Genomic DNA, 27111 nt, shown 5'->3' on the forward strand with positions numbered 1-27111 from the left:
TTAGGAAATGAATTTGATCGAATCCCTTGTAGACGACTTTTGACTTCATGGGAGACGCATAATGTTTGAAGCTGAGCTTCAGGAAAGTATTCGCCCCCGAGACGAAGCAGACACACAAGTCCTTTCAAACAAAATATTTCGCTAAAGTCACTGATGTTATTTGAAGATAGTCTTCTGGAACATGGAGCCATGTAATCTGGCATAAATGTCCGAATGTTTCTCAGGAATTTAGTGCCTCCATCTTCTGTTTAATATGAAGCAAAATAGGACCAATGAGATCAAAGTTCTCCCGGTGGTGAATGTGAAGATTATCGTCATATCATATGTGACGACGTGTAGTTTGTGTTCGTAGTTTACGTGCGGTGCTCACTAATTCAGACCGTATGGCGTTGAAGGGAATGCCCTTTGCCTCATTTTGTGAATTATTTAGGCATTTGCCTAAGAGGACAGGAAAACCACGAAATACCGCACTAAGAACAGTCGTTATCTCTGCCGAGATTCGAAAGAGGTACCTCGCGAGAAGAGGTCATATAGGATATCGCTCGAGGTCATGTTCTCGGTGTGACGCCGTAGAGTCCGGTAGAAAGATAGCAACTTTTCGGAGGAACCCACTCTCTCAATTTTAGGGCACCATGAATGTCGGAACCTTTTTATCAGACTACACGGTGGCACATCCCAGAAGGCAGTAAAAATAAAGTAAAGGCATCCCTGTACCAGGCCGTGGAGGCCCATCGGGTTGAGAGATGTTGAGGTTCCCACATTATCTAGACAGTCAGCTCATATGTCAGCAACGTTGTCAGCCCTAACGCGCCGGCCGCGCTTTACCCCCAAGAACATTCCAAGAATATTCCTGGTACTCATTTCTGTTAGAGGTTGAGTCGACTCCAGGGCCATAGTGCGGCTGGAAGGATTAGGTTAATTGAAAAAAAAAATCCAATGACCTCATCGGGACTTGAACCCGCGACCTTCCGACTTGTTTCATAGTACCTCAACTAACTACGCTACCTCATTCCCCCTCCAAGAAGGCAGTAGTCTTCATATTGGCCCTCTTGAAGTACTAAAATCTTACTGATAATAAGAAGGAAAGTCAGTAAATAAGTCACAAATGGATATAAAACGTAAAACATGTGGTATTCAAATTTTGGAAAACATTTATTTCTCGACATATCCTCCACCAACATTGATACATATTTTTTTTTTCTATTTAAGCATCCTGTTGCATTACTATATTCAACCTTCTTTACGTACATGTTTCCGTCATAATGCAACAATTTGTTTCAACATTCACATTTGCTTTCGCTATTAACACAACGTGTTTCGGCACCAAACGTCCATCCTCACGATGGACAATACTCAGTTTGGCATAATGGGACACCTGAGGATGGCCGTTCGGGGCCGAACATGTTATGTTAATAGCGAAAGAAGATTCGAATGAAGAAATGAATAGCTGCATTATTGACGGAGAATTATGTATAAATAAGTTTGAATATTGATACAATTATCCCATTGCGTCGAAACCCGCAGCACAGAAGTATTCTGACTGTTGTCTCATCAACTTCCGCACCTTCGTTTCAACCTCTTCATCAGCGGAACATAGGAGATCAAACTAGAGGCCACGTCCAGGCTGTAAGGTGGATGTTCAAGAAGTTCCCGCTGTTGTTCTTGAATCCTCTGCTGGGTTGCTCGGTCTGTATTGGGTCTGGAGTTCTCACTGACTGTGCTGCTACCTAGTGATACACACAGAAAACCTATTACGTCCATTACAGCAGTTTTACTTCCATCTGTGACTTATTTACTGGCTCTTCCTCGTATGTGTGTAAATTTGTTTGACGTTTCAGATGATCAGTGAATGAGACGCGGTCCTCCCCCTCTCACTAATTCATAATACTAACAGTTTGTGAGTATTGAACGAAATAAATTACAAATTTGTCATGATACGCTCTACAACAATAAACTTTTGTGGGCAGAAAATGAACAGCAAAGTCATTGATGTATGCGAAATGGAAAGCAAGGCAGGACTGTAACGCGTGCAGCCGACCGTTGCTGTCAGATTGCATTATGGGTCTGCCTTGCCACTGGGCAGCAGGTATGCAATGTATGCGCTGTTACGCCTACAGGAATCCACGTAAATTAATATTCGTTATTAAAGTCTGATTGCGACGATCTATTGCTCCTGCATTCATGATTTGTTTAGCGATGACGTTACCGATAATAATTAAGCGATTCGTTATACTTACTGGGCCCATATACTTATGTATTTAATCCGTTCCTCATATTCCTCTACGGTGTCGAGGTTGTTTTTCATTTGATCATTTTACAGATGGTAGGATTCCTTGGACGAGTGATCAGCTCGTCACAAGGCCTCCACCTAAACATAGGACAACACACAGAATAAATGCATACATACCAACCATCCATGCCTTGTGTGGGATTCGAACCCATGATCCCGGCTTCAGAGCGAGCGAAGACAGTACATGTCTTAGACCGCTCGGCTACCGTGACCGGCGTTGGTCCCATATAAACGCTATGTATATTTTTAAGTTTTCTGTCTGCTGTGATATAACGCCGTGTAGACCGTTGAAAGGCAATCGATGCTTCGGAACTCTGTTTGTTACCTGCTTCAGCCTGGTTTCTCGTTTGGTTTATTCTTCGACCCTGAAGATTGAGGTGATATGTTCCTCCAAATCGTCTGTTCATTTTTAAGGGACTATACGGGTTTTATATACCAGAAGACGGAAATCTTCATTGTCCAAATTAATTTTTTTGCAGCAAGTTTACAGGCAGAGCGGTGAGACTTGAATACAACATTCGTCACGTCATTGCTGGAGTATCCTGTCTCGTATTGACGGAAACGAGGCAATGATTTTTTCTGGTTCTCCGTCTCCACGGACTTGCATAGGTTTGCCTTACTTGTAAGTGGGAGACTTCAGAATGCGTTTTGTGCTAAATCACATTTAAACTGCAGTTGATTCCTTACCGTCGGGCTCTTGTGAACACTGTAATGAACATTGAGGTTTAATAGAATGTTGTGAAATTCTTGAGTGGCTTAGCGACTTACGGCTTCTCAAGAAGGACTCGGCTCCATGGAGTTAGTTAGTTAGTTACTTAATTGATTCCCTAACTTCAAAATCTATTTATCTATTTCTCTACAACCCTTTGTTGGACCTTGGCCACTTTTTTCATTTTCTTGATCTTTTACACACTTGGTAGGACTCCTTGGACGGGGATCAGCCCTTCGCATGGTTGCTAATTACACACAGAACAGCACAAACACCGAATAAACGTACACAGACATCCATGCCTTGAATGGGATTTGAACCCACGACCCCAGTGTTTGAGGGGGATGGAGACAGTTCATGTCTTAGACCGTGCGGCCAATATGATGGGTAAATTCGAGCCCACTTTTCCGAAAATTGGTATTGATAGACGTGGTATACTCGTACATAGCAATACTGAGGTGACAACCTGTCGAGTTCCATGTGGCACCATCTTCAGAATCTCTAGGGCATTCAGATGTAACGAAACGGCCACATAGAAGCGGAGCCTGCACGCCCTGTGATACGACCCTAGCAGTGGTCAAGGGAGACGCACCTTCACCACTGTCGGCTGCGAACATTCCGCCCTCTACATACGGTGTAATCCGGTGTACAAAAGCCCGCGTAGTTCGTGAAGCGCTGAACGGCTTCTCGTGAAGAAGCCATTCCTGCCGAAACACGTTTAACAATGCGTCCACGTGGTTGTGGTCCTGTCCACCTCTCCTGTTGGTCCAGACTGGCCTTTATCTGCTCCCCGTTCCCCATGGATCAGAGTGACCATCTTTCTTGCAACCTGTATCTATAACCCGACCTATTCCTCGTCCTGCAAACTTCCGTCATGATGATGGAGGTGGAATGTTGCTCCGAAACGTTGGTGTCCAACTTCACGACCACNATAGATTTTTTCAATTTACCTAATCCTTCCAGCCGCAGTATGGCCCTGGGGTCGACTCAGCCTCCAACAGAAATGAGTACCAGGAATATTCTTTGGGGGTAAAGCGCAGCCGGCGCGTAAGACTGACAACCTTACCGCCATCTGTGAGCTGGTTGTCTAGAAAATGTGGGAGCCTCAACATCTCACAACCCTATGGGCCTCCACGGCCTGTTACAGGGATAGCTTTACTTACTTACTTACTTATCACTATGTAATTACAGGTATTTACTCTGCCGTGTTCATAATTGGCTTTGTAGCTGTTGAGTCGGTACAAAAATAATAAAGAAGTGAATTAGTATAGCTTCAATTTTTAATGGAATTATTGTTATTGTTATTATATAAATTGCCTTGTTTGTTTTATATGTTTTATTGATGTTTTTCTTCTTTATTCGTGACCACTTCGTGCTTGGCCCCTGGCTGTGAAGTTCGCACGTAAGTAAATAAGCATCGAACTGTATCCAGCACGTGCAATGACATTAACATTATAAGATTCCAGTAAACTTGAAAATAGAAGAAATCTAAAAGTTTATGTTACAGTCGGGTGTATTAGTTCGAGTTCTCTCGCAATTATTATTTGTTCCTGGATTGTTTACAATTAACAACCCCCTATTTCAGACGAAATCGCCCTCACGATTATTTTTTTATGTTTTTCTTCCCCTGAATTAAGTGCATTACCACTTTGTGCTGTAAACAATGCCGTTCGGTCCAAACTTCAGTCAGGTGTACCAAAACTGCTTAAAGTATAAGTCAAAACTATATTTTTGCCAGGAACACGCAATTTCTTTGCATAATTATAGTTGGCCGAAGCACTATGCTATAAGCCTAAAAGTCGCGGGTTCGATTCCTGATAAGGTAATTGGATTTTTCTATTTACCTAATCCTTCCAGCCGCACTATGGCCCTCGAGTCGACTCAGCCTGTACCAGAAACGAGTACCAAAAAGGTGGGGGGGNGGTTAGAGGGCGGCCGGCGCGTAATGTTTACCTCACCGCCATCTATGAACCGATTGCCTAGAAAATGTGGGAGCCTCTCGACTTCCACGGCCTGTTACAGGTATAGCTTTAACTTCAGTTTATAGAATTCTAGTTAAGCGTTATTTTCCTTGTGCATATTTATTATATTTTTCTTTTGTTTGTTTCCGAATGTTTTGTATTTGTTATGCATGTGTTTATAGCAGACTACTCTTGTGGCAGGTAACTCTAATAAGTGGATTGGTTAGAATTGTTATCTTATCTGTAATTGGTCACCAGGCTGTTGAGTCAGCATGTAAATAAATCAAAAACTGAATTGAACCATAATTTTTATTATTGCCACTTACTCGCTCTTCTGAAATGTTAGTGAGACGTATTTATACTTTATGTTTATCCGCAAGGAAATTTTATTCTTGGATTGCCTGTCCCCGTACATAAATTAAGGCCTTACATTAAAAAAACGTAGTTGTACAACCTCAGTCACACTACGTCATTTTGGAGCTGTTGGTGGCAAGGAAATTTAAATTACAAATTTGTTGTCAATTCCAAGGGTGTGTTTTCATGTCAAGTGCTGCTGAATTCCGTTCATTGGTACTAATCTTATTAAATGGATAGTTTTACGCAAGCGCAAAAGGAGGTGCCACTTCTCTTTAAAAAGTATGCAAAGTGGTTTATGATACTCGCGTAAGATTGGTGATGCTGAAAACATCATCGAACCTCCAATTCGGGCTGGGAAGGCTGCGAGCTGTCCCGCTATGTCCCCCTCTCCCCAAACACAATTTTATGCATTCATTGCTTTAGGCTTCTGTGTTTAATGGGTTTTGTGACCTAGCACAACAAAACATTTCCAGCAATAACGCAGCCCGCGTATTTGTAATTTGTTTCCAGAAGTTTAATTTGGTGCAGTCCGTTCACATTTATTAATTAAATGGCCAGGGGATGTGACCGGGTCTTGTCCTCCTATTCCAGTGTTAATAAAATTATCTGTAAATTACAAGGTTACATTTACTATTATTTCAATACAGCCTTATAATTTATTAGGGGTAATTATTATAATTATTTCGTTCTACGTAACTTTCTGAAATTATTATGGCGTATATGCTCAAAGTAAGAACTGTGAAGCCAGAGAAACAGCCGTTGCTAGGTAATGCCCGCACACAACAGTAGAGGAACTGTCACGAAACGAGATGTGACGCGTACAAACGTTTCTACGGAAAACTGATTAAACACATTTCCGGGGAAACGAATACACCCTACAATCTAATATCTGTGTTTTCTGTGCGGTCCGTGCCGAAGGGTTTTAGAAAGGACAAAGAAGATCGTTTAAGTTTGTTCAGTTTCGAGACGCCAGCCTGCCAGGATATGAGCTGGAAACAGAGGGATTGAGGCCTTAGAATTATTGAGTAGAGTTCAGTGGAATTGAAAGTCTGGTTGCGAAGAGAAGACTTACGTGTGCTGTAATACAATGATGTTTGGATTGTGTAATTCAGAGAGACTGTTATAGTTCCTGTGTTAAAATCCGTTGCTAGGAAATGGCTAGTGGAGACCAATATACTATGGCCACTAGTGTATGTAAGAGTGAATTGTACAGTATGGGAATATCGATAATCTTACAGTTGTTGTTGTTGTTGTTGTTGTTGTGGGTTTCCCCATGCACTTAGACCAGATATTGGTCCTTTGTGCGTCCCCCTGTGATATTCTACCAGTCTCTATTCCCTACCGGTAATGGTGCGTGCCATCAGTCCCGACTCAGCCAGCGAGTTCGGCCTCTACTGGCTCAGCGGTATCTCGATGCTTCCCCCATCTATCAGAGGCGTTAGGACTACTGTCCCCTTGGGACATGAGGTTCTTTTATGTGCCGTAAAGCTACGACACGGGACCCACGGCTTAAAGTCCCTCCCGGAGGACTTGTTCCCTGAATTTTTCCGCCCTTAAAAATTTCACGACCTCCGCAGGGTTTCAACCCACGTACCTTGAGTCACGAGATGGGGACGTTACCCCTAGACTACAGAGGCCGCTTAATCTTACAGTTACTTGTAGTACGACCTGTAAGTCGTCATTAAATCAAATACCCAATCCAAACCCCATCTATAGTCACTCCTGGGCGTGGAATTATTATATAAATACAGCGAAAATTACATTCTGCGCCTAGCTCCGAGATCGACGAGCAAAGAGAATAACTGCATGATGGGTTTCAAGTTCTGACGGCTGAGCATGAAAAGTAATGTCTTGCGGGTTGTAAAGCCGTGTACTTCGATAGATCGATTGACGTTTCACAGGAACTATTCGTCTTCATCTTCATAGTTCAAAGGGGCACTATGTTACAAGCCTGAAGGTCGTGGGTTTGATTCATGATGAGGTCATTGGATTTTTCAATTGATCTAATCCTCCCAGCCACACTATGACCTTCTGGTCGACTAAACCTCTAACAGAAATGAGTACCAGGAATGTTACTTGAGGTGAAGGGCTGCCGGTGTGTAAGCGTGACAACGTCACCGTCATCTGTGAGCCAACTGGCTAGAGAAAATGTGGCAGCCTCGACGTCTCACAACCCTATGGGCCTCCACAGCCTGTTACAGGGATAGCTGTACCTTCTTTTACCTTACATTACCTTCATAGTCCCAAAGTATCCCAAGAAAAAAAATCCAGCAGGAATCAGGATTCTTGCCGAACATGGACAGTTTTTACCCAACTACACGATGTCAGAACGCAGAAGATCATGACTTGATTTGCGTGAACATTTTCTTGCGGTGGTCATAGACTCCTGGTGTGCTGCGTTGTCACTCCAAAATATCATGCTTTTCGGAGTAATAAATGTAGTTTCATACAAAAATAACATTACAGAAATATTTATCATGGAAACAAGTTCAGCCTATCGGGAATATCACAATTTCTCATCGCGTGGAAATATTTGTATTCCGATTTGAATTCGACTGTTTATGTCCTCTTGTTCCCTCTGCATTTCAAGCTTTTGTTTTCCCTTAAGTCATCATACGTAGCCAATTTCTGACTTCAGGCTTCATTCTTTGAGTTAAAGTTCTCATAACTGTGACTATCTTCTAGGATGTGTTACCATGTAATCCGGTTCAACGTTTCGGAGAAAAGTTACGACTCTGTCTTCAGGGCCGAAAAGTAAGACAGGCAGTCAAAAAAAGCAAGACGTAGACAACAAATAGAGGGTTGCTTAGCTTACTGCTCGACCTTAAAGACGGATGTAGAACCTTCTGCCGAAACGTCGACGAACTTCTGCAGGACTACACGCTTTCGTTTCCAAAGACAGTAATCTCTCTTCTGTCACAAGATATTGAACCAACTGAGGGGGTTTATACAGATGTATTTTCTTAATAATAAGCCATCCAGAGATGGAGATGAGCTCCGTCTAATTGACTGAACAGACTGGGTTTCGTATTTTACCTGAGAGCGACAGGAGAGCCATCTGCCGAAAAGTTGTGTTCTGTACCCAAAGCAGCTGATGGAAAATACCCGAATTATGTCGGTGTAACACTCCTTCCTCACAGTTTTAGACTTTTTATAGATTGAATGCTTTTGTATATACTCGTAAAATCCTATGGAAACTGCATGATCCTTTGTGGTTGGTAGTAGCAGAGAAACCTATAATAAAAAATGGGAATACAATTATTAATAACTCCATTAACATAAATGTAAAAGTTAAATAGTTCCGTCAGTTATTACCAGTCACACTGGACGGAACTATTTAACCTTTTCATAATATTAGTGTGACGGACCAGAGTGAAACAAATCAAATCCATTAACATAAATTAAAGTATATAGCCTTTACATATTATAGCGTGTAGACCTTTTGCTAGGTAACAGCTTCGAAACAACGAACATTGCTGGGCAGCAGATTCTTGATAAGTAACAATTTAACCGCAACAAATGAAAAAAGCAACAGAAGAACGGTGTTTTCTGTGCGATCCGTGCTGAGATGTTATAATCGGAACAGTTTGGAGCAACCTAGTCAGTTGCAAGAGAGAATTATAAGGGAGTCTATGAAGAGATGACTTAGTCCGTGCAGTTAAGAGTCAGCGGACAACGAAGTGAATGCGGATGCTATAGCATCTCCACTGTTAGAAGCTGTTACCAGGGAACGACACAGCAGGCTGGAAAGTCAGCGTATGCTCTAGTGAACTGTAAAGTGTGGACATTAGCGATGGCGCTATAAATAAGTTTACTCAACAGTCGAGTTGTAAAGTGGTCAATAAATCCAATCTCTAATCTATAGTAACTCTATCGCTTCGCAATATATTTTTGACATTAATGTTTCGTCTGTTATCAGGTATCAAATACACAACACCTTCATAATGAAACAAACTAATATCGCACAACAGAGAAATGTAACCAATTCATATTTGTGCGTCATTGGGATAGGGAAGTTTCATACGTCGGTGCATTTTGTATATTGCACAGTGAGAGATGTCAATAAGATTCTGTAAACTAATAAAGAAATAAATATAGGTAATTCAAGTGTTTAAATATTAATTTCTGTTGATAATTACAGATAAACTTCTACATATTATGTAGCTCTTCATTTTTATAAAAAATATTGACGATTCTTGACAACTTTCTCATAAACTGATTACGTAGTGGGTTGTCATTATAAGAACGTAATGGAAAATTTAATGAACTGTACTCCCATTCTATTTTTATTGGGGTGATAGAACGGAGAACGAAAAAATATGAGGAACAAGCAAAAATATTTATTGTCTTTCTGTCATGAAAGTCACAGTGAGACATTTTGGATATCGAGTCATAGATGATGCGTCAAATGGGGATCAGAATAAGAGGACGCGAGCTGAATTGAACTGGCTCAGGATACATTTCAGTGGATCAATTTTGTTGTAACTAAAACGGAACTTCAGCTCCGGTTCCGTAACAAAACTGAAAGAGAAACTCGCGTTTTGGTGTCTCCGAGTTATGTTGTTTTATTGTGCGGTTTAGGAGCGAGATAAAATTTCGTAATATGTAAAGTGTCCGAGATACGATTTTCAGAACAGAGGATCCTGAATCCAGAAATTCTTTTGGTTCGTCCTTAGATACTATATTCTTTTCTGACCTTTGGAGTAAAGTAGTTTGGACTTCTCAACAATGTTTTACGTTTACGGCGCTTCCCGGAGAACGAATTCACCATCAGAACTGATTTGTTGTGGCATTACAGCCCGCGCCTTATGGAGATATGCAGCCGTGCCCTGCGCTAGTAAGAGAAAAGGAGAGACAAGGGAAAGTACGTTAAGAGTATGTACCTTTTATTTTTGGCTTCAGATCTCTTTTATGTTCCCTCCAGGATCGTTGTGGATGTCTCCAGAGGGCCGCGAGCCTCAAGCTGAAAATATACTGTTTTAACAAAATAAATTGCCTCAGTTGAGGAGTTCACAGCTACCAGGGTTGTCATCAGAATTTGTGCACTATTTATTTGTAAAACCTTACGGTCTAAGATTCATTTGGAGTAGGACACGGTTGATTAAATATAAGAGGAACAGTCAGTAAGTAGGCCACAAATGGAAGTAAAACAACTAATTGACGTAATAGGTTTTCTATCGGTATCACTAGGTAGCAGCACGGTCCAACTTCACTAGAGTCTAGGTACCCGAATGTGGTGACGGGATGGAAAAGGGGGAACATATTTTCTGGGACTCTAAACTGTACGAGGACCAACGGGCAACAATGATCGACATTTTGTCTTAGAACAAGGAAAAATAATACCCAAAGTCAGTTACAGAGCTCTTAAGGATGGAGGAATAAAGATTTATACAAGACGTCTGTTATCTGATAAACAAAATTACTGAATTTATTTAAAAAAGGGGTATTATCCCAAAATATTAATAGTATATTCTTAGAGTTAAGTTCAAAAATCATGTGATAGAATAAGATGTTTATTAGAGTGTGCTACAGAGGGCCGGATGGGCATTGCTTAGACACTTCTTTTGTATAGACATGATATAAAAAGTATGTGTAGCAGAAGCGCATGCGCATGTTCAGAGGCTGGTTTTAGTAGTCAAAATGGCGATCGTCCTTGAGGATTGTACTACCGAAAAGCAGCGTTGTGTTGTGGTTCTTTATGGGTAAAGGGGCTCAATGCAAAGGATATTCATAAAGAAATATTTACTGTTTACTGTTAGAAGTGTTTGCTGTGTAAAGCGTTTCACAGCTGGGTCGAGAAACGTGGCGAACATTTCGCTGATGGCGAAAATTTTGAAGTGGAAGCGTGGAAATGGCTGAGACAACAGCTGAGAGTTTCGACGCATAAGTAAAGCGATGGGACAAATGTATCAGTGTTAGTGGGTGATATATCGAGAAATAAATGTTTTTCCTTGCTGCCTGCTTCATACTGCTTTCTTGCTTCTCATGCTCTTTAAGCCTGAAGGTGGAGGTTATATGTTCCTCCGAAACGTCGGTCTACTTACATCGGAATGCACGGCGTTATATCCCAGAAGATATAAATCTCACCCCCCTACATGTTCCTCTTTCTTTTCTCGTCATGTATTTCCTAACCTGCTGTAGCCATCGTAATTTGTCTTTCTCCTTGGAGTTTTCATTTTATTTTCGTCTCTCTCGTCCTCCGTTCTTCAACATGCCCATTTCATCTCATTCTCTTATTTATTAATTTCACTCCCAAGGTAGGTATATTTACCTTTAGATTCTTTCTGAGTTCTTGGTCTCTCTCTTCCAGTGTTTCTTCCTATATTCCTTAAATGTTTCATCTCTCCAGCATTTATTTTTTTTTCTATTTTCTGCCTCGGTTCATGTCCATATTAACTGCTCTAATTTTTGAAGATCATAAATTATGAAGGTATTCGTTATGCAGTTTTCTCCAAACTTCTGTTCTCTCCCCGTGAATTGGGTCGAAACATCACCCTCAATACTTTGTTTATAAATAAATTCGCGTTATATTCCTCCCTTACCAATGACAGACCGAGCTTAACATTGATACAAATAATCATGAAAGAAAACCGAGGGTTTGTTACATAATGACACTCTCGGAATCAGAGGTCACGGAAGTAATGTAGTGAGACAGGAATATAAAATAACTTTTGGCTTAATTAGTGACAAATATTTGATATTTTCAATGTGCATTGCTGGAAGTGAATATAATTACCAGAAGTGGACTGATGTTAATTTTTGGGGGGGGGGGGAACCCTGAACATTGCAGCACCAGATTTAAGACTTGAGTAACATTTGTGTATAGATCTGAATTTTGTCACATATACAAATTTATAGATTTAAGAGAGCATCGCGCTCCAGTACGTGGCACTCGAACTACCGGGTTCAAAACACATCCCCTATCCAAGCTGTCCTCCCCAAAACTTCCATGGGTTTCTTCCACCCCTTGGAGTCGGAATACCTCATTCGGTACAGAGACGGGTTACGGCCTGAACAGCCAGGTTCGATCCCCGGTAGCGCAAGTTTTTTCCTTCTCCGCAGCGTCCAGACCTACTCTCCGACCCAGCCTCCTATGCAATGGGTACGGATGGTTTTTCTACAGGGGTAAACCAGCAAGGGCGTGAAGCTGACCACCTAACCTCCAACTACTGCCGAGGGCAAGAATACTTGAATCTATGCCTCCACGCATGCTCGTCACAGCGGCGGCGTGATCTAAGGCATGAACCGTCTTCGCCCGCTCGAACATTGGGATCGTGGGCTCGAAACCAATTGGAGGCATTGATGTCTGTGTGTGCGTTTATTCCGTGTCTGTTTGTTTTGTGTGTAGGTAGTAATCTTGCGACGGGCTTATCCCCCATCGAAGGAGTCCTACCGACTGCATATAGATTAGGAAATTGAAAAATTAGTCGAGGTCCACAAGGGCTTAGAACCATAGATAGATAAATACCTTCACTCCACCATACGTCTTCATGGCATGGTGCTTAACTAATTAAGCACAGGGGCAACATATTCTTCCGTCCCTTAGTACAAATGCCACAAGCATATCCTTCATTATTCTTTCACTAACAAATTTCTCTTGAAAGCTACTCAGTCTAAACTGCTGACAGTCGTGAAATGCGCCATGAATTAATAGATAAGATCAGCATAACTCTCACTTGTAAACGTCATTACACCTAGTCCACTCTTTCACTTAGTCTTCCCCCTTTCGCCGTGCGTGTCGACAGTGACATTGGTGAAAGAGTCGGAAGATAATGCAGGTCCCTGCAGTGAAGGCAGGCTAGACTTCCGGGAAGTGTTTCTATTAGATGAGCCTGAATTGCATCTTATGGGATATTTGTTGTCTCAGTTTTGATGTATTCATTACTGCGATCGCTTAATTATTTCCAAATTCTTTAAATACGCTTCAATTCCTTTAATTGAATTCTAGAATACATTAATATTTTAGTTAACTATGATGTAATTTTCTTTGAATAAGGAGGAGATCTCGACCTGGAAAAAGCACCAGTTACGCAAAATGCAATGTTTATAGATCACATTATACAAGAAAATGTATTTTGAAATCACTTGTTAGACTGTTATGTTGATAAGGAGAGGAAGTGAGGATCACCTCAAAAGCATTGCTAAAGAAGTGTCGAGCCTTAGAATTATAAACGTCATAAGTATCTGACTGTGTAGTGTGGCAAGAGAGTTACGGTTTCTCCAGTTCTGTTTGTCATGCTGGAAGAAGTGACTCTCAGTAAGGCCTCTAAGGAACTTGAGATATTCTCTTTATGACTCCGTTATAAACCAAGAGGGATGACAAAGATTAATGTGGTCACTAGTCTTATTAATAGCCGGTCACAATGGCCGCGCCGTCTAATACATGAACAGTCTTCGCCCGCTCGGACACTGGATCGTGAGTTCGAATCCCACTCGAGGCACGGATGTCTCTGTGCGTTTATTCTGTTTTTGTTGTTCAAGGTTCAAAGGGCTGCAGAGATAGAGAGAGAGAGAGACACACACACACACAAACACTTATTAAGTAGATGGGCCGGGCACGTAGCACTCGAAGAGGAAGTTAGAAATAGGTACAGATTTCAGAAAAAACTTGAAGCCAAGGCACATCTTACAGTATTCTGGCGTACGTTTTAAAACAACCATAGAATTGATCTTAGTCAAACCATATTTAAGAATGTGGATTGGATTCAACTTGCCCACGATAAGATGCTATGTTGGGATTTTGTTACTGCGGTAATGAATGTTTGGTCTTAATAAAATATGTGGTATTTCTTAACTTGAATACCAAGAAAAATTTTAATCCAATGAATTGTTAATATTGTCATCATTATCATCATCGAATGATGCTGGAAATCGAACATTTCTGTTTTTAAATTTTTGAGAGGAGTCTTCATTAGAATATATTTATTTAAAAAAAATGGAAACAGTGGCATGAGTTCCCATCAAACTGTCTGTCATTGAAGCTTTGTAGTTCACACGAAATTCGCGTGGAATCCTGTTATAGAAATGTACAAATTTCATGTGAAGGAAGTTCTATTTCACTGACTGTTAAACAAGGTTGGAAGGCATTTAGTTTGTAACGTGTATACAGAATTTCAAAACACGATCTTAACGGTTCATTAAGCTAACTTTCAGCCGGTTTACAAACCGCGATTGACTGTTTTATATATATATGAAAACATAAATTTATTGCCTCAAGTAAAGTGGATATTTTATGAATGCCTGTAGATAAAATTTGGGATTTACCGACAACTTTTAGTGATTTCCATACCGATATTGAGTTCAATTAAAAATTTGACGACGGTTTGAGCGTCGATACTAATTAACAGACAGACGGACGGACAGATGTGAATTGTGATACATTTTTTAAAAAACCTCCGATGTAACATTTTATTAAAATCAGTCGCAGCAGCTCCTGAGTGCTTAGTTGTCAGATTGGAAATCCTGACTTCATTTAGTTGCTTCGAAACCGGTACGACTTACAAAAGTAGGGACTTGAAAACTCAACCCCTTACATGTTTCGATCCCTACGGATCATCCTCAGAGGGCATAAATACTTTTTCCGGAAACTACTATTACAGTAGGTGTTAAATTGTATACATAGACATAATGTATTAAATACACAATGTACACAATGTTCAAGTTTTGACAGTCACAGCAGCCTTCCTGGTATTAAAATTTTTAAAGTTTTTTTTAAGAACTTTGTTGTTTAAGATTAAAATTTATAAACCATGCAGGTTCGTGTCAATTCTCCTATTGTCTTTCGTGGAGGTGGCTGATCTTGTGTTTCACCTGTCTATATTAAGAGAGGAGATTCTGCAAATGCAATATATTATGGGTATTGTATTAATTTCAGCGGCCCTACTATATATATATATATATATTTTAAGGATTTTGTCCTACCTTAGTATTGTCCGTGTTTGTGCATGGCTTGCTGTGTTGTTTGCACTGTTCTAGACTGTGCTGTGCCGTGTAATTTATACTTCCTGTATCTGTGACGTTGATGTGGGCGTGTTCTGATGTTGTATTATAAGGTCGAACATGTTACGTTGGCTATTACTTTCTTTTGTGTGTTTTTGTTCTTCTATCAATTTATTGAACTTATTAAAACGATATATATGGAAATCCTCTTTTATATTCATGATGCCTCCTTTTTTGGCTTTTTCAATCATTTCCATGATTACTGTCATCTGCCCGTACTGATGGTGTTTATTTAGTATGTGTTGGGCGAATGCTGATTCTTCCTTGTTTAGTCTTATGTTTCTTATGTGTTCTTTGTATGTTGTTGTTAGATTTCTACCAGTTTGGCCGATGTATACTTTTTGGCAACTTTGGCATGTTATTTTATATATCCCACTTTATTCGTATGGGTTTATTTCTCGTTTTTCATTTGTTAGTTTACCTATTGTGTTGGCTGTTTTGAAGGCTATCTTTATATTAGTGTTTTTGAATAGTTTTATGATTTTTCAAATGTAATTTCGTGTATAAGTATAAGTTACCAATTTTTGTTCTTTTTCGTCTTTATTATCCGGGTTACCCATCTTTCGCTTAAGTTTGTTATATAGGTGTGTGATGTCTTCCTTTCTATATCCATTATTTAGTGTTATATCAATAATAGCATTTAATTCTTTGTTTTTTGGCATTTTCCTCAAGGGGTAGTGTAAGAAGTCTGTGTATCCAATTTTTGTTCTGTAGGGTGGCATTATTTATTATTTATTGTTATGTCTGTCATTGTGGGTTTTCTGTATATTTCCATTTTTATTTTTCCGTGTTTATTAAATATATTTAAGTCTAGGTAAGGTATTTGGTTGTTTAATTCCTCATTTATTGTGAATTGCAGGTTTTTATGTTGTCTGTTGAAATGTTCGAGGATGCTTTGGGGGGTTATTTTTGTTTGATTATATATTATGAAGATGTCATCTACGTATCTGTTGTAGTATGTAATTTTCCCGTCTTCCAGCAGATGTTTTATTCTGCTTTGTTCCATGTCTTGTAGGAAGATTTCTGCCATTGTACTTGATAGCGGGCAGCCCATGGCTACGCCTGTTCTTGGTTTGTAATATTTTTCATTATATTGAAAATAGTTTTGATTCAATATCATTTTAAGTATGGACATAATTTCTTTTATAATGCTTTCGTCTATGTGATTGTCTTTGAGTAGTTTATTGGTTACGAGAAGTGTGTCGCTGATTGGGATATTAACGTAGAGGTCTTTAATATCCATTGTTAGTAGTTTATGATCTGGATTTAGTTTTAGTTTTCTTATGTTTTCTGCAAACTTTTTTGTTAATGGTGTTATATTCGTGTTTTAATTTTAGATAGTCGTTTAGTCTTTGATGTATGTATTTAGCTAGTTTATGTGTGGGTGCATTAGTGTTGTTTATTATCGGTCTAATTGGGGCCTCCGGTTTGTGTATTTTAATTTTTGCTTATTCCCTTTGATAGATTTAGACATTACGCTCCGGAGGGGAGCCCAAATGGTCTTAGGTCTACAAGTAAGGAGTCCGATATTTTTGTCCAGTCTTAACCAAAACTGGAATTGCCAACTAACTTTTAACAGAGTCTGCCATACCTAACGGAAAAAAAGACGCGTCCAGCGATTTAGGCGCTGATATTAGATCTCATACAGCCGGACATACATGACCTTCACGTGAGGCCTTACATTTTCTTTCACTATGTAAAAGGACCCTTAGTAACGATATTGGGGCTTGATTTTCATGTTCAGTTATTGGTAATGAAAATCCTGTAGCGGAACACGAGAATATATCTGGCTTACACTTGATCGCTGTGCCGTAACGCCGTTTATGTGGAGTAATATTTAAATCTTTATCATTCATTATTTTTAATACAACTTAATTTTATTATATGAGGATTGTTAAAGTATACAGTGTACGTTTAACGAGCCCAATTCCAAGATTCACGCCTATAAATTACTTAAACGACTGCATAATGAGGAGCTTCATAACTTGTAGTCTTCTCAAAGTATAATTACGTAGAATGATCAGATCAAGGACGATGAGGTAGGCAGGGTATGTAGCACGAATGACGGAGAAGAGGAATGCATATAGGATATTAGTGGGAGAACCAGATGGAAAGCGACCACTGGGAAGACAAAGGCATAGGTGGGTGGTCAGTATTAAAATGGATCTTAGATAGGATGGGATGGTATGGATTGGGTTGATCTGGCTCAGGATAGAGACCAGTGGAGGGCTCTTGTGAACACGGTAATGAACCTTCGGGTTCCATAAAATGTTTTCAAGTTCTTGAGTGTCTGCAGAATTGGCGTCTTCTCAAGAAGGGCTCAGCTCCACGAGTGAGTGAGCTATAAGACATTAAAACATTTATTTAATGTGAGAAGTAGTATTGTATAATTTCGAAGGTCATAATTTTAAAATAAACTGAATAATTAAGATTAAGATGAAGCCTGTCCTTATGGCAGACATTGAATTGAAATGCAGCTGTTCACTGACGGTTGAAATTTATTCAAACTGCTGATGTTTCTAACCGGAGTGTCTCTATTTTAGCATTTAAACTGTCAGTTGTATCATGCAATGTTTTTCACTGTAGTTATTTGCGTTAGTAAGCGAATTTGACACCCCTGACCTAACAATTTCTCTTCCCTGCTTGAGAATGTGATGCAGTGATGAGGTTTGGGGCCCAAACCGAAGCAAGGCGCTAAAGAAAATGTTGGAGAGTTTAACTGTGGCGAAGAATGAGAGTGGGTAAATCTGCTAATGGGACGGAACTGGCTGATTGGAGTGCTTCTGCCACCAACTTCTTCTTCTTCCTCTTCTTCCTCTCTCTCTCTCTCTTGTCTGTGTGTGCTCATATGTCTCAAGAGTCCACACAACAATGGCTGTACAACTTCACGGAACAAAACTTCCCTTTAGTGTCCCTTCAGAGGTTTGATGAGCTCACTCCCTAATGTATGCAGAGTAACACTTGTAGTGCGTACCATATATTTCGGGCTGCAAGCGGGTGCTCTGCATTTGCAAGTGGAACATATGGTGTCCGAGTTACATTAACAGTAGTGGAATCACCGTTGAAATTTAAAGGGGAAGGATTCTTGAAATAGAGAACATCTAATTATTGTCTCTTGAGCAAACGATATCCTATCAACAATTGCTGTACCTTCCAGAACAATATATTTTCTGGAATCTTCTCAGTGACCAGCCAAATTGTAATACAGAAAGTGTGGAGCTAGAATCTCTCAGTTAATGCTACGACAAGCTGCATATAGAAGCTCAAGGGATTAGGCTTCGGTTCCCGACAGGGTCACGAAATTTCTCTCTTATACAGAACATGTAGGTCTGTGATGGGGCTCTTCCAGGACCCTAGCCTTTGGATATAGAGGGCTTGTTTTCTGGTGCGTGATTGTATATGGTCGGAGGGCCGGAGGTTCCGGTTTCAGGTAAATTGCTACTGGACTTCGCCAGCACAGTCATTTTCGGTTCAGTGAGCCGCTGAACCAGTGACCATATTTTTCTCTCTCACGTCTCTGAGTCATGAGACTGGCTCAGGACCGAGAATGAGAATACAGTGAGCTTCATCTGTACTCCTCTATACGTTTTATAGAGCGACCTCGCGTTAATTACAATAATTACAATAAACGGAATTGAATGCACATCTAATTTGCTCCAGATTTTTAAACTGCCTTTGTTCTACAACACTCACCCATAAAAATTAGTAAGAAATATTATGAATAATGCCGTCTTCTGGGATGTGGCGCCGTGTAGATTTTGTGTGACCCGACGTTTCGGAGGAACATATTGCCTCCATCTTCAGGGTAGAAAAAATTGTGAGCGAGGAACCAGCGTGAGCAGTGGCTGCAGACTCTGCGGCACGTTGCGCGTACAAGCCATATTGTTGCGACTATGACAAACTCCTCGGTCAAGCAACTACATGATCTATGCAGGCCACCTGGTATTACCTGCTAATAAAACTATAATTTTGCTTGCGGTTTTGTATGGGTGTGAGACTTGGTCTCCGACATTAAGGGAAGAACATAGACAGAGGTTGTTGAGGAGAATATTTGGACCGAAGAGGAATGAAGTGACAGGAGGCTGGACAAAACTGCATAATGAGGAGCTTCATAATTTGTACTCTTCTCCAGTCAAGGAGGATTAGACGGGCTGGGTATGCAGTACGCATACCGAGGAAGGGAATGCATATAGGATTGTGATAGGAAAATTAATAGGAAAGAGAACACTAGGAAGACCAAGACATAGGTAGGAGGATAATCTTAAAATAGATGTTTGAGAGATAGGGTAGAGTGGTATGGAATGGATTGATCGGGCTCAGGATAGGGACTAGTGGAGGGCTTTTTTGAACACGGTATTGAAACTTAGGGTTCCATGAAATATTGAGAAATTCTTGTTTAGCTGAGCGACTAGCGGCTTCACAAAAAGACTCAGCTTCAAGAGGTTGCATCTGTACCATACACAGCATCGCATAGCTGAAACTTTCTACGGTCTCTACAGCCTTCACGTGAAAGTAACGCCAAGCCATGCAAGTAGCTCTACCTTCTGTACTTTTCTTAAAGAAATGAAAGCCAGCGGATTTGCTTCTTAAGTTCAAATCTGCCTTTAACGGTCTAAATCACTGGTCGTTATACTGGCTTCATTGTCTCTTTCTAAAGTTCATAAAAGTAATTACTAAAGGGAATTACGTAAGTGATCGCTATGATGTTGGCATAATGTTGAGCTTTGTGAGCGGCTTCCTGAAGCAATAAGTTCTATGAAGAAGAGAGCCGGTATAAAAGAATATTCCGAGGTTTGTAATATTGACGGGGTATCTTAAAGATTCTACCAATCTTTTTGTTCGCTTGGTTTAGCGCTCAGTGGAATGATAAATCGTTCTTAAAGGAAAAAAGAAAGCTTACGTTTTATTAGAATAGAAAACTTTCCACCTCCCCTTTTTCTTTTCCTACAATATAACTCGTATATTGCTACTTGAGATAGGTCAGAATCCTTCACTTATGGATTTGAGAGATCTCTTCTTCCGAGTCACTGATTTCTTGAAAGTGCATGGATGGCAAACATTCCTAGAAGTTTTCTCTTGTAACTAATTAGCAATTATAAATGACAGGAAATATTTGTGCTAGTTTATTGTTTTATATTAAAATGGCTACTGAAGAAGTTATGGACTTGAGTTGCCTGGCGCAGGACGTTATTGAGTTGCGGCCGGTTGTGAACAGAGTAATGGTCCTTCGAATTCCATAAAGGGCGCACAAATTGTTCAGAGTGACGGGATGGCCGGCGAATAACGAACTGGCAAGGAGGCAGAAGGAAGCGGTCATTGCCTATGTATGAGGCACTATTCGGTTATTTCCCTGGAGGAATTGAGGACAATCACGAAACCTACCAGGCAGAATAGCAGATATTGTGATGAAACATACTGCAAAAAAAAAAAAAATTTCAGAAAACAAAATATTATGTAGAATTTGAGGTTCTCACAGCGGTGGTTATTGTCTGCTCTACTTGCTAACTGATTCATACTGATTTTTTGGTTCGTCTTATTCTTACCCTGAAGATGGAGGAGACATGTTCCTCCGTAACGTTCAAGCAAAAGATTAATTTTTGGACCTCAAGGACGGGAGACCTGGTTATGAGGCACTAAGTTAGTCAGTCGATTATGTAATTGAGTATTTCTATACGGAGTCGAGGTGCCTGCAATTTATACGTCATTGTGACATCCCTTATTTTGAATAATGCAGATTAACTGCAGCAACAATCACAAGTGAAAATTATTAAAATTAAGTACAGTATATTTTGTTGATTTTAAATCAGTAGGTATGTAAGTCTATAGATTTGTTTTGATGCGGAATATATTGTGGGTGGAGAATAACGTAGCTATATAGTGGATGCTGGGACTTACTCGGATGTGTAGTGCCCGGCATATCTGCGGTCAGAATGCCGTAAGGCAACCTGGACATCGGAAAGAGCCACATAAGCAGTAACATATCCATGTCGTACAAACCAATCATAAGCAATCCGGCCGTAATGTACGGTAAAACTGTAAAGTTGTTCCTGTGCTTAATTAATTGAAGGCGTGTGGGGAGCGGATGTATAGATCCACGCTTTCTTGACGTCGGCACTAGTTGGAGGTGAGCGGTTAGCTTAATTCCCTGGCCACTTTACCCCTAGGGGAACAGCCCTTCGGTACCCATTGGGTAGAAGACTGCGTGGGCCCGAAAGCCGGTTTGGACGTTATGGAGTAAAGAAAAATGTCTTGCCATTTCCTGGAATCGAACCCTGGCCTTCAAGCTCGTAGCCCGTCGCTATACCGTGAGCTATCCTGAAACAAATTTCCTGAGTTTCCCGTTGTTGTTTAAGCAGTTTGTAAGACCAAGTAGTTTGGGGGAGTGTAGGTCTGAGTAAATGCAGTCCTAACTTCGGCACTATATTCAGGTCAGTGACCAACTTCACCCCCGGCCGCTTTATCCCCAGAAAAGTTCCAGTGGTACGTGTCTGATAGGAGGCTGGGTGTCCCCTTGTCTGTTATTAACTTGGTGGAAACTGCCATCACCTTGTTACGGTAGTGACTGAGCTATCCAGATCTCAGCTGTATTTTAAGCTCATTCTTTTCCTTCCGAATTTTGGAAATGGTGTCATAATTTGCTTCCGTAAGTTTTTATACACGCGATATATTACATATATAAAACGTATATAATAACAATTTTATTAATCTATAATAATATATATTGTCACGATTTAGAGGTGACTGTAGACAGTGTTCGGATCGATGAATGGATTTACTGATCACTTGTACACACCACTCGAACTACAAGTAATTACAGCGCTGTCGTTAATCTCCACACTTCACAAATCACCACACTACGCGTTGAGCCTTTTCCAACCAGCTATATCTTAACTAGCCGTTTCCCGACAACGGCTTCTAACAGTGGAGAGCCTCCTGTGCTCATGTCCTTCCTTCACATACTCCCATATAGAACTCACTCTCATCTGTCTACTATTTTGCTTACATCTCAGCACGGACCACATAGAAAATACATTTCTTTTATTGTTGCTTGCGTGCTTGTTGCGGGCGTTACCTAGTAACGTCGCTGTTTACAGAATCACCGCTTAGCAACAGGTCTATGCGTCACACTATAATGTGTAGTACTATATATAATAAATAAAGTATTCCAGTGCTATCATCCATATCAGCTGATTAAAAATTACCGATGTTTCGTAGATCATCTCTGCGACCATCATCAGGATGTGTTAGATTCTGATGATGTGAACAGGGTGGTCTCTGAAGCGTCAGTCGTTTTTAACCAACTGACTGTGCTGGTAGCCTGAGGAGACTGTGTTAACTTGAGCTGTCTTAAGGGATTAGGAACTTACATGTATATTATCCCATGATATTAGGCCGTAGCGGACATGAAGTGGACTGATACATCTGGACTTCATCTCTCGTTGACATGTTGAGGTCAGAGCGCCCACCCTCAGCTCAGGTCATGACAACCACCCAGAGCGAGTGACTGTCTAATATACCAGAAGCGAAGTGAAAAAAAAAATGGATGAAGCCTTTTTTTCCTATTTCCTGCTTCTGTCTTCGTGTTCCTTCTCTCTTCGCCTCGTTCCTTTCTATGATTCTTGGAGATTTGTGTCAAGCAAGGTATAAAATGCTGGAAGATGATTCCCACAGTTTTTATATGGGCCTATACGTTTCCTTCTTGTCTCTCTCTTTCTCTCTCTTCTTCATTTTTATCCCTTTCGTATTCCGAGTGCATTCCGTTGACAACTAGACTCCGCCAAGCCTGGCTCAGGGGCATTACAGAGCTTCTCTCGGGGATATTGCTAGGTTGCCATTCCAAGGCGCCACTCTCACGATGCACACGTCGGTCAGAATCGAGTCAGTCTTGATTGAGTCATTGACTCAACGACAGTCCTATAATTCTGTAATTCCGGATAGATGACCGCCTCTGTGGTCTAGTGGTCAGAGTTCCTTCCTACGGATCCAGAGGTCCGGGGTTCGATTCCCGGCCCTACCAGATTTTCTGAGAAGTGGGCCACGGAGTTTGTTCTCTTACAACTTCGACAGAAATTGTGAGTAGTAAGGATACTTGTTTTTTCCTCCCAAAGATATATACACTGGCCTGAAAGTCAGTTAACCTAAGACATCCTCTCTTGTAGGAAACGTTCAGAGAGAGAGAGAGAATTCGTAGAACGGTATCACAGAGTTGTGATATTTTTTCTAAAATTATTCGTAAATTCAGTGAGTAACAAAGGGAATTCTAACACATTTTAGTGTAAATTACACCAACAACTTAAGTGACTTTCGAGCAATTCTGCGTATCGTTTCAGTCTGTTACCTCCTTATTGAGGTATTTTACATGAAGAAAAAACGGCAAACGCAGGAAGTTTTAGAACAGGATGTTCAGGAAAATATTTGGGCTTAAAACTGAGGAAGGAACAGGAGACTGGAGATATTTATTTATTATGGAGCTTCCTAACTTATATTCCTCGTCACATATGAATAGGATGATAAAACCGAGAAGATTGCAGTGGACGGTGCATGTAGCACGCATGGGAGAGAAGAGAATACGTACGTATATATTTTCGGTAGGAGAGCCTGACGAAATAAGACCGCTAGAAGGATCTAGACATAGATAGGATGCAGTATTAAAATGGACCTTAAAGAAGTAAAATGGGATATGAACAGGATTCATCTGGCTCAGGATAAGGACGAATGACTTGTGAGTTGGGTCATCAAACGCCGGATTAAGTAAAATGCCGAAACTTTCCTTGCTGACGTGCTTCATATTTTCCCTGTCTAGATCAGAACGTAACCAACGATCAAATTTTTACCAGCTCATCGTTAATGTTCACGTGTCCAGTTCTGCAGGAGGATCACCGCTTCCTGAAATGGGTGATAGCCCCGACCATCCATCACATTATCATGCCTTCGGCCTTGAATTTGGGGGCTTCATACTTGACCCGGCTCTTCGATGGTTACACACTTAATAAGACAGCCTCCTTCCAGATTACTGCCTGCTCGTCAGTCGTGGTCTTCTTCTCACTTCGTTATCTGTTACACTGTTTATGACGTCATAGCTTAGTACTAACTTTGTTCTTCAATCACCTAAGAATAGACAAATAGGAAGGAAAGGAGATCTTTTGACACGGTATCCAATATCCATTGGTAAACTGTAGGCTGGGGTGGTTAGCAGTTTTGTTCCGTATTCGAGATGTCTGTAGGATATTGATGTGAAAATCAGAAGGAAAGAGCATGCTAGGAAGACCAACAAGTACGTGTGTGTATAATATTAAAATAATCCTAGAATGGGGTGTTGTGACTTAATTGACCTGGCTCAGGTATGGGACCGGTTGAATGCTCTTATGAACACTGTTATAAACCTTCAGGTTCCATAAAATATTGGGAAAGTTTTGAGTGGCTGAGCTACTGACGGTTTGTCAAGATGGGCTCAGTTCCATGGAGTTATATTACTACGCAAGTTAGCTGATGCTGTAACGTGGACTGCAACCTTTTGAGTCAGGTCGGAACACTAAATATTCTGGCTGAGGATTCTTGTGGTTTTATTGAGTCATCCTATGCAAACTATGGGATAAAAACCCATATTACGTCACATCCGCCTCCTTCCGCATCCTTTCCAATTCATTAGTCACTAATCACATATCGTTTGACTCTACGAAGTGTAAGATATTGACAGAATCTTTATGTAAATGATACTTAAATAAGGAGGCATAAATATATATATGCTCTCGCTTTATCGGAAGGACTGAAGAAGACCACACAAACCTCAGGATAATCTACCTCTGAATCGAGAGTCGAAGCAGGAATCTTCCGAACATGAGGCATGGACGCCAGCCATTGTCTAATCGATATAATTTTCTTTTTTCTAAACGAGACACATGTTTTGCTTCAGGTATGAGCTCTCCGGCTCTAATTCACTCGTGTCAGGCCTGCAGGTGTCTGCATGTTCACACGTCACGCCTTGAGGCCTGGGTCACAACAGTCATTAATGACTGAAAAAGTGCTAACATCAGCCCTCCACCCTATAATGGCCATACTAATTTGAGTCTTGAACTCACTTTTCTTTTGTTCTGTGTCGGGAATATTTCCTTTTTATTTCCACCGGCGCCTAACGTTGTGGTACGAATTTATTGTATCGCGATATTGATCAGTTGATTCATATCTACCGTACGTGTTCGCAAACATAGCGGCTGTCAACAGGCAGCCCAGTACTTGTCCAGTTTTCCACGTTGGGACACTAACCCCCTCTGCTTGAAATGACTGGAGGGATATTTTATCAGTGATGGTTTTCCTTTCTAACCCGCACGGGTAAAATTCAACATCACTTCTGTGTTAAATTCGGTTGAAGTTCGTAATAAAGCACTGAAACTGTATTACATTGAGGCATACGTGTTCTCTACATGTGTTATTTGCAATGTTAAGTGGAACTTTGGTCTTTATGTTCATTCCACACAGATACAAACCGATATATAAAAATAATGACTCGTGGGACAGTACATGAAGGCGAAATATTTCCTGTAATTTTAGTTAAATATAGACATAAACCCAGTCAATTTTTAAGATAAAAATGACCCCACAATTCATTGTAAGATTAGCCACTTTAGAGAAACATTATACGTATATTTTTATTATTTATAACAATTCATTTACTGCAATGCCTGCGTACAGGCTGGAAGACTGGAGTACCGAGGTTCGATTTCTAGTAAGGGCTGTGATTTTTCTTGTCCACAGCGTCAAGACCGGGTCTGGGGCCCACACTGTCCTCTATCCGATGGGCACCGAGTGCTCTTTCTCTGGGGTTAAAGCATCTGGAGCGTGAAGCTGTTTATTCACATCTACGTAGTGCTGATGTTAAGAATGCGTGAAGCTACAATTCCACTCGCTTCATAAATCTTTATGACATTATGTGGAAGTGATTTGTTTCCTCTTTGGAGAAACGATCGTAGCATTTGTTTTGATTGATTGCAGAAAGTCACGAAATACTTCAGGTAGCTCATAATTTTATAATCAAACTGAGTGTCTCAGCGTTCAAGACATATCTGAATGGTTACAAAAGTCTCTCTATAGAGCAAAAAATCGCTCTGGTGCTGCGTGAGATCATGACGACACAGTGCTCCGACGAGTCGTAGCACGAAGCAGTAATTCCACTGGTAGGCGGATGTGTCAACATTAGTCTCTCTGTATTCAGCTGTCGTCATTTTCATGAAAATAAAACTAAAATATTTTTTGAAACGCGTATTTTGTATTTCCTAACAGCTGCGATAGGTTAGTCGGCATAGCGACGGGTTACGTACTAGACACCCAGTGTTCGATTCTGGATAAGAGCAATGTTTTCTCTACTCCACAGCATCCATACTGTCTGTGGCCCACCCAGTCGGGGGGGGGGGCTGCGCGGGGGTTAAAACGACAGGGACGTGAAGCTGTCAACACACCTCAATTTAGTACCGAAATGAAGGATGTGTTGAGCTATTCCTCCACTCCCCCATGCGTCTTCATAGCGTTGGCTTTAATTAGTTAAGTACACGAACAAATTTACCTTTATCTTCGATGTTGGATGTTACAGTTAAATTGTGAGGAGGCGAAACGGAACAGATATTGTTATGTGTTAACGTCTAAAACGGCCGTTAGCTACTGGAGACTTGTGCAAAACAGGGAAACCATAAGAAACCTAGACAGGTTATTATAGTGTAACAATTGTCCCAATTGATTGAACATTGTTGTATCAGATCTAATCATCCTTTTCTCCCTTTGTCGTTACTTACGTTCATGCAAGC

The 27111-nt window shown here is 40.6% G+C and overlaps 1 protein-coding gene across 3 annotated transcripts; it reads right to left on the bottom strand.

Annotated features, from left to right (window-relative positions):
- Positions 1-1164: 1164 nt before the first annotated feature.
- On the bottom strand, positions 1165-15427 carry LOC111861523. 3 transcript variants are annotated; one of them, XR_002842253.2, is made up of 4 exons: positions 15239-15427; positions 10201-10291; positions 8354-8551; positions 1165-1727 (listed from the first exon to the last, which is right to left on the bottom strand). XR_002842253.2 is itself a non-coding variant. In XM_033750357.1 (2 exons), the coding sequence occupies exons 1-2, from the start codon at positions 3614-3616 to the stop codon at positions 1552-1554; spliced, it is 327 nt and encodes a 108-aa protein (XP_033606248.1). In that variant the 5' UTR covers positions 3617-3912; the 3' UTR covers positions 1165-1551. The 3 variants fall into 3 exon arrangements, 1 of the variants encoding a protein (XP_033606248.1); XR_004512691.1 differs by lacking the exon at positions 10201-10291 and having other exon boundaries at positions 15239-15277; XM_033750357.1 differs by lacking the exons at positions 8354-8551; positions 10201-10291; positions 15239-15427 and adding an exon at positions 3466-3912.
- Between the last annotated feature and the right edge of the window lie 11684 nt (positions 15428-27111).

This window comes from Cryptotermes secundus, unplaced genomic scaffold, assembly GCF_002891405.2.
Source record: "Cryptotermes secundus unplaced genomic scaffold, Csec_1.0 scaffold1023, whole genome shotgun sequence".
In the NCBI taxonomy this organism is placed as follows: domain Eukaryota; kingdom Metazoa; phylum Arthropoda; class Insecta; order Blattodea; family Kalotermitidae; genus Cryptotermes; species Cryptotermes secundus.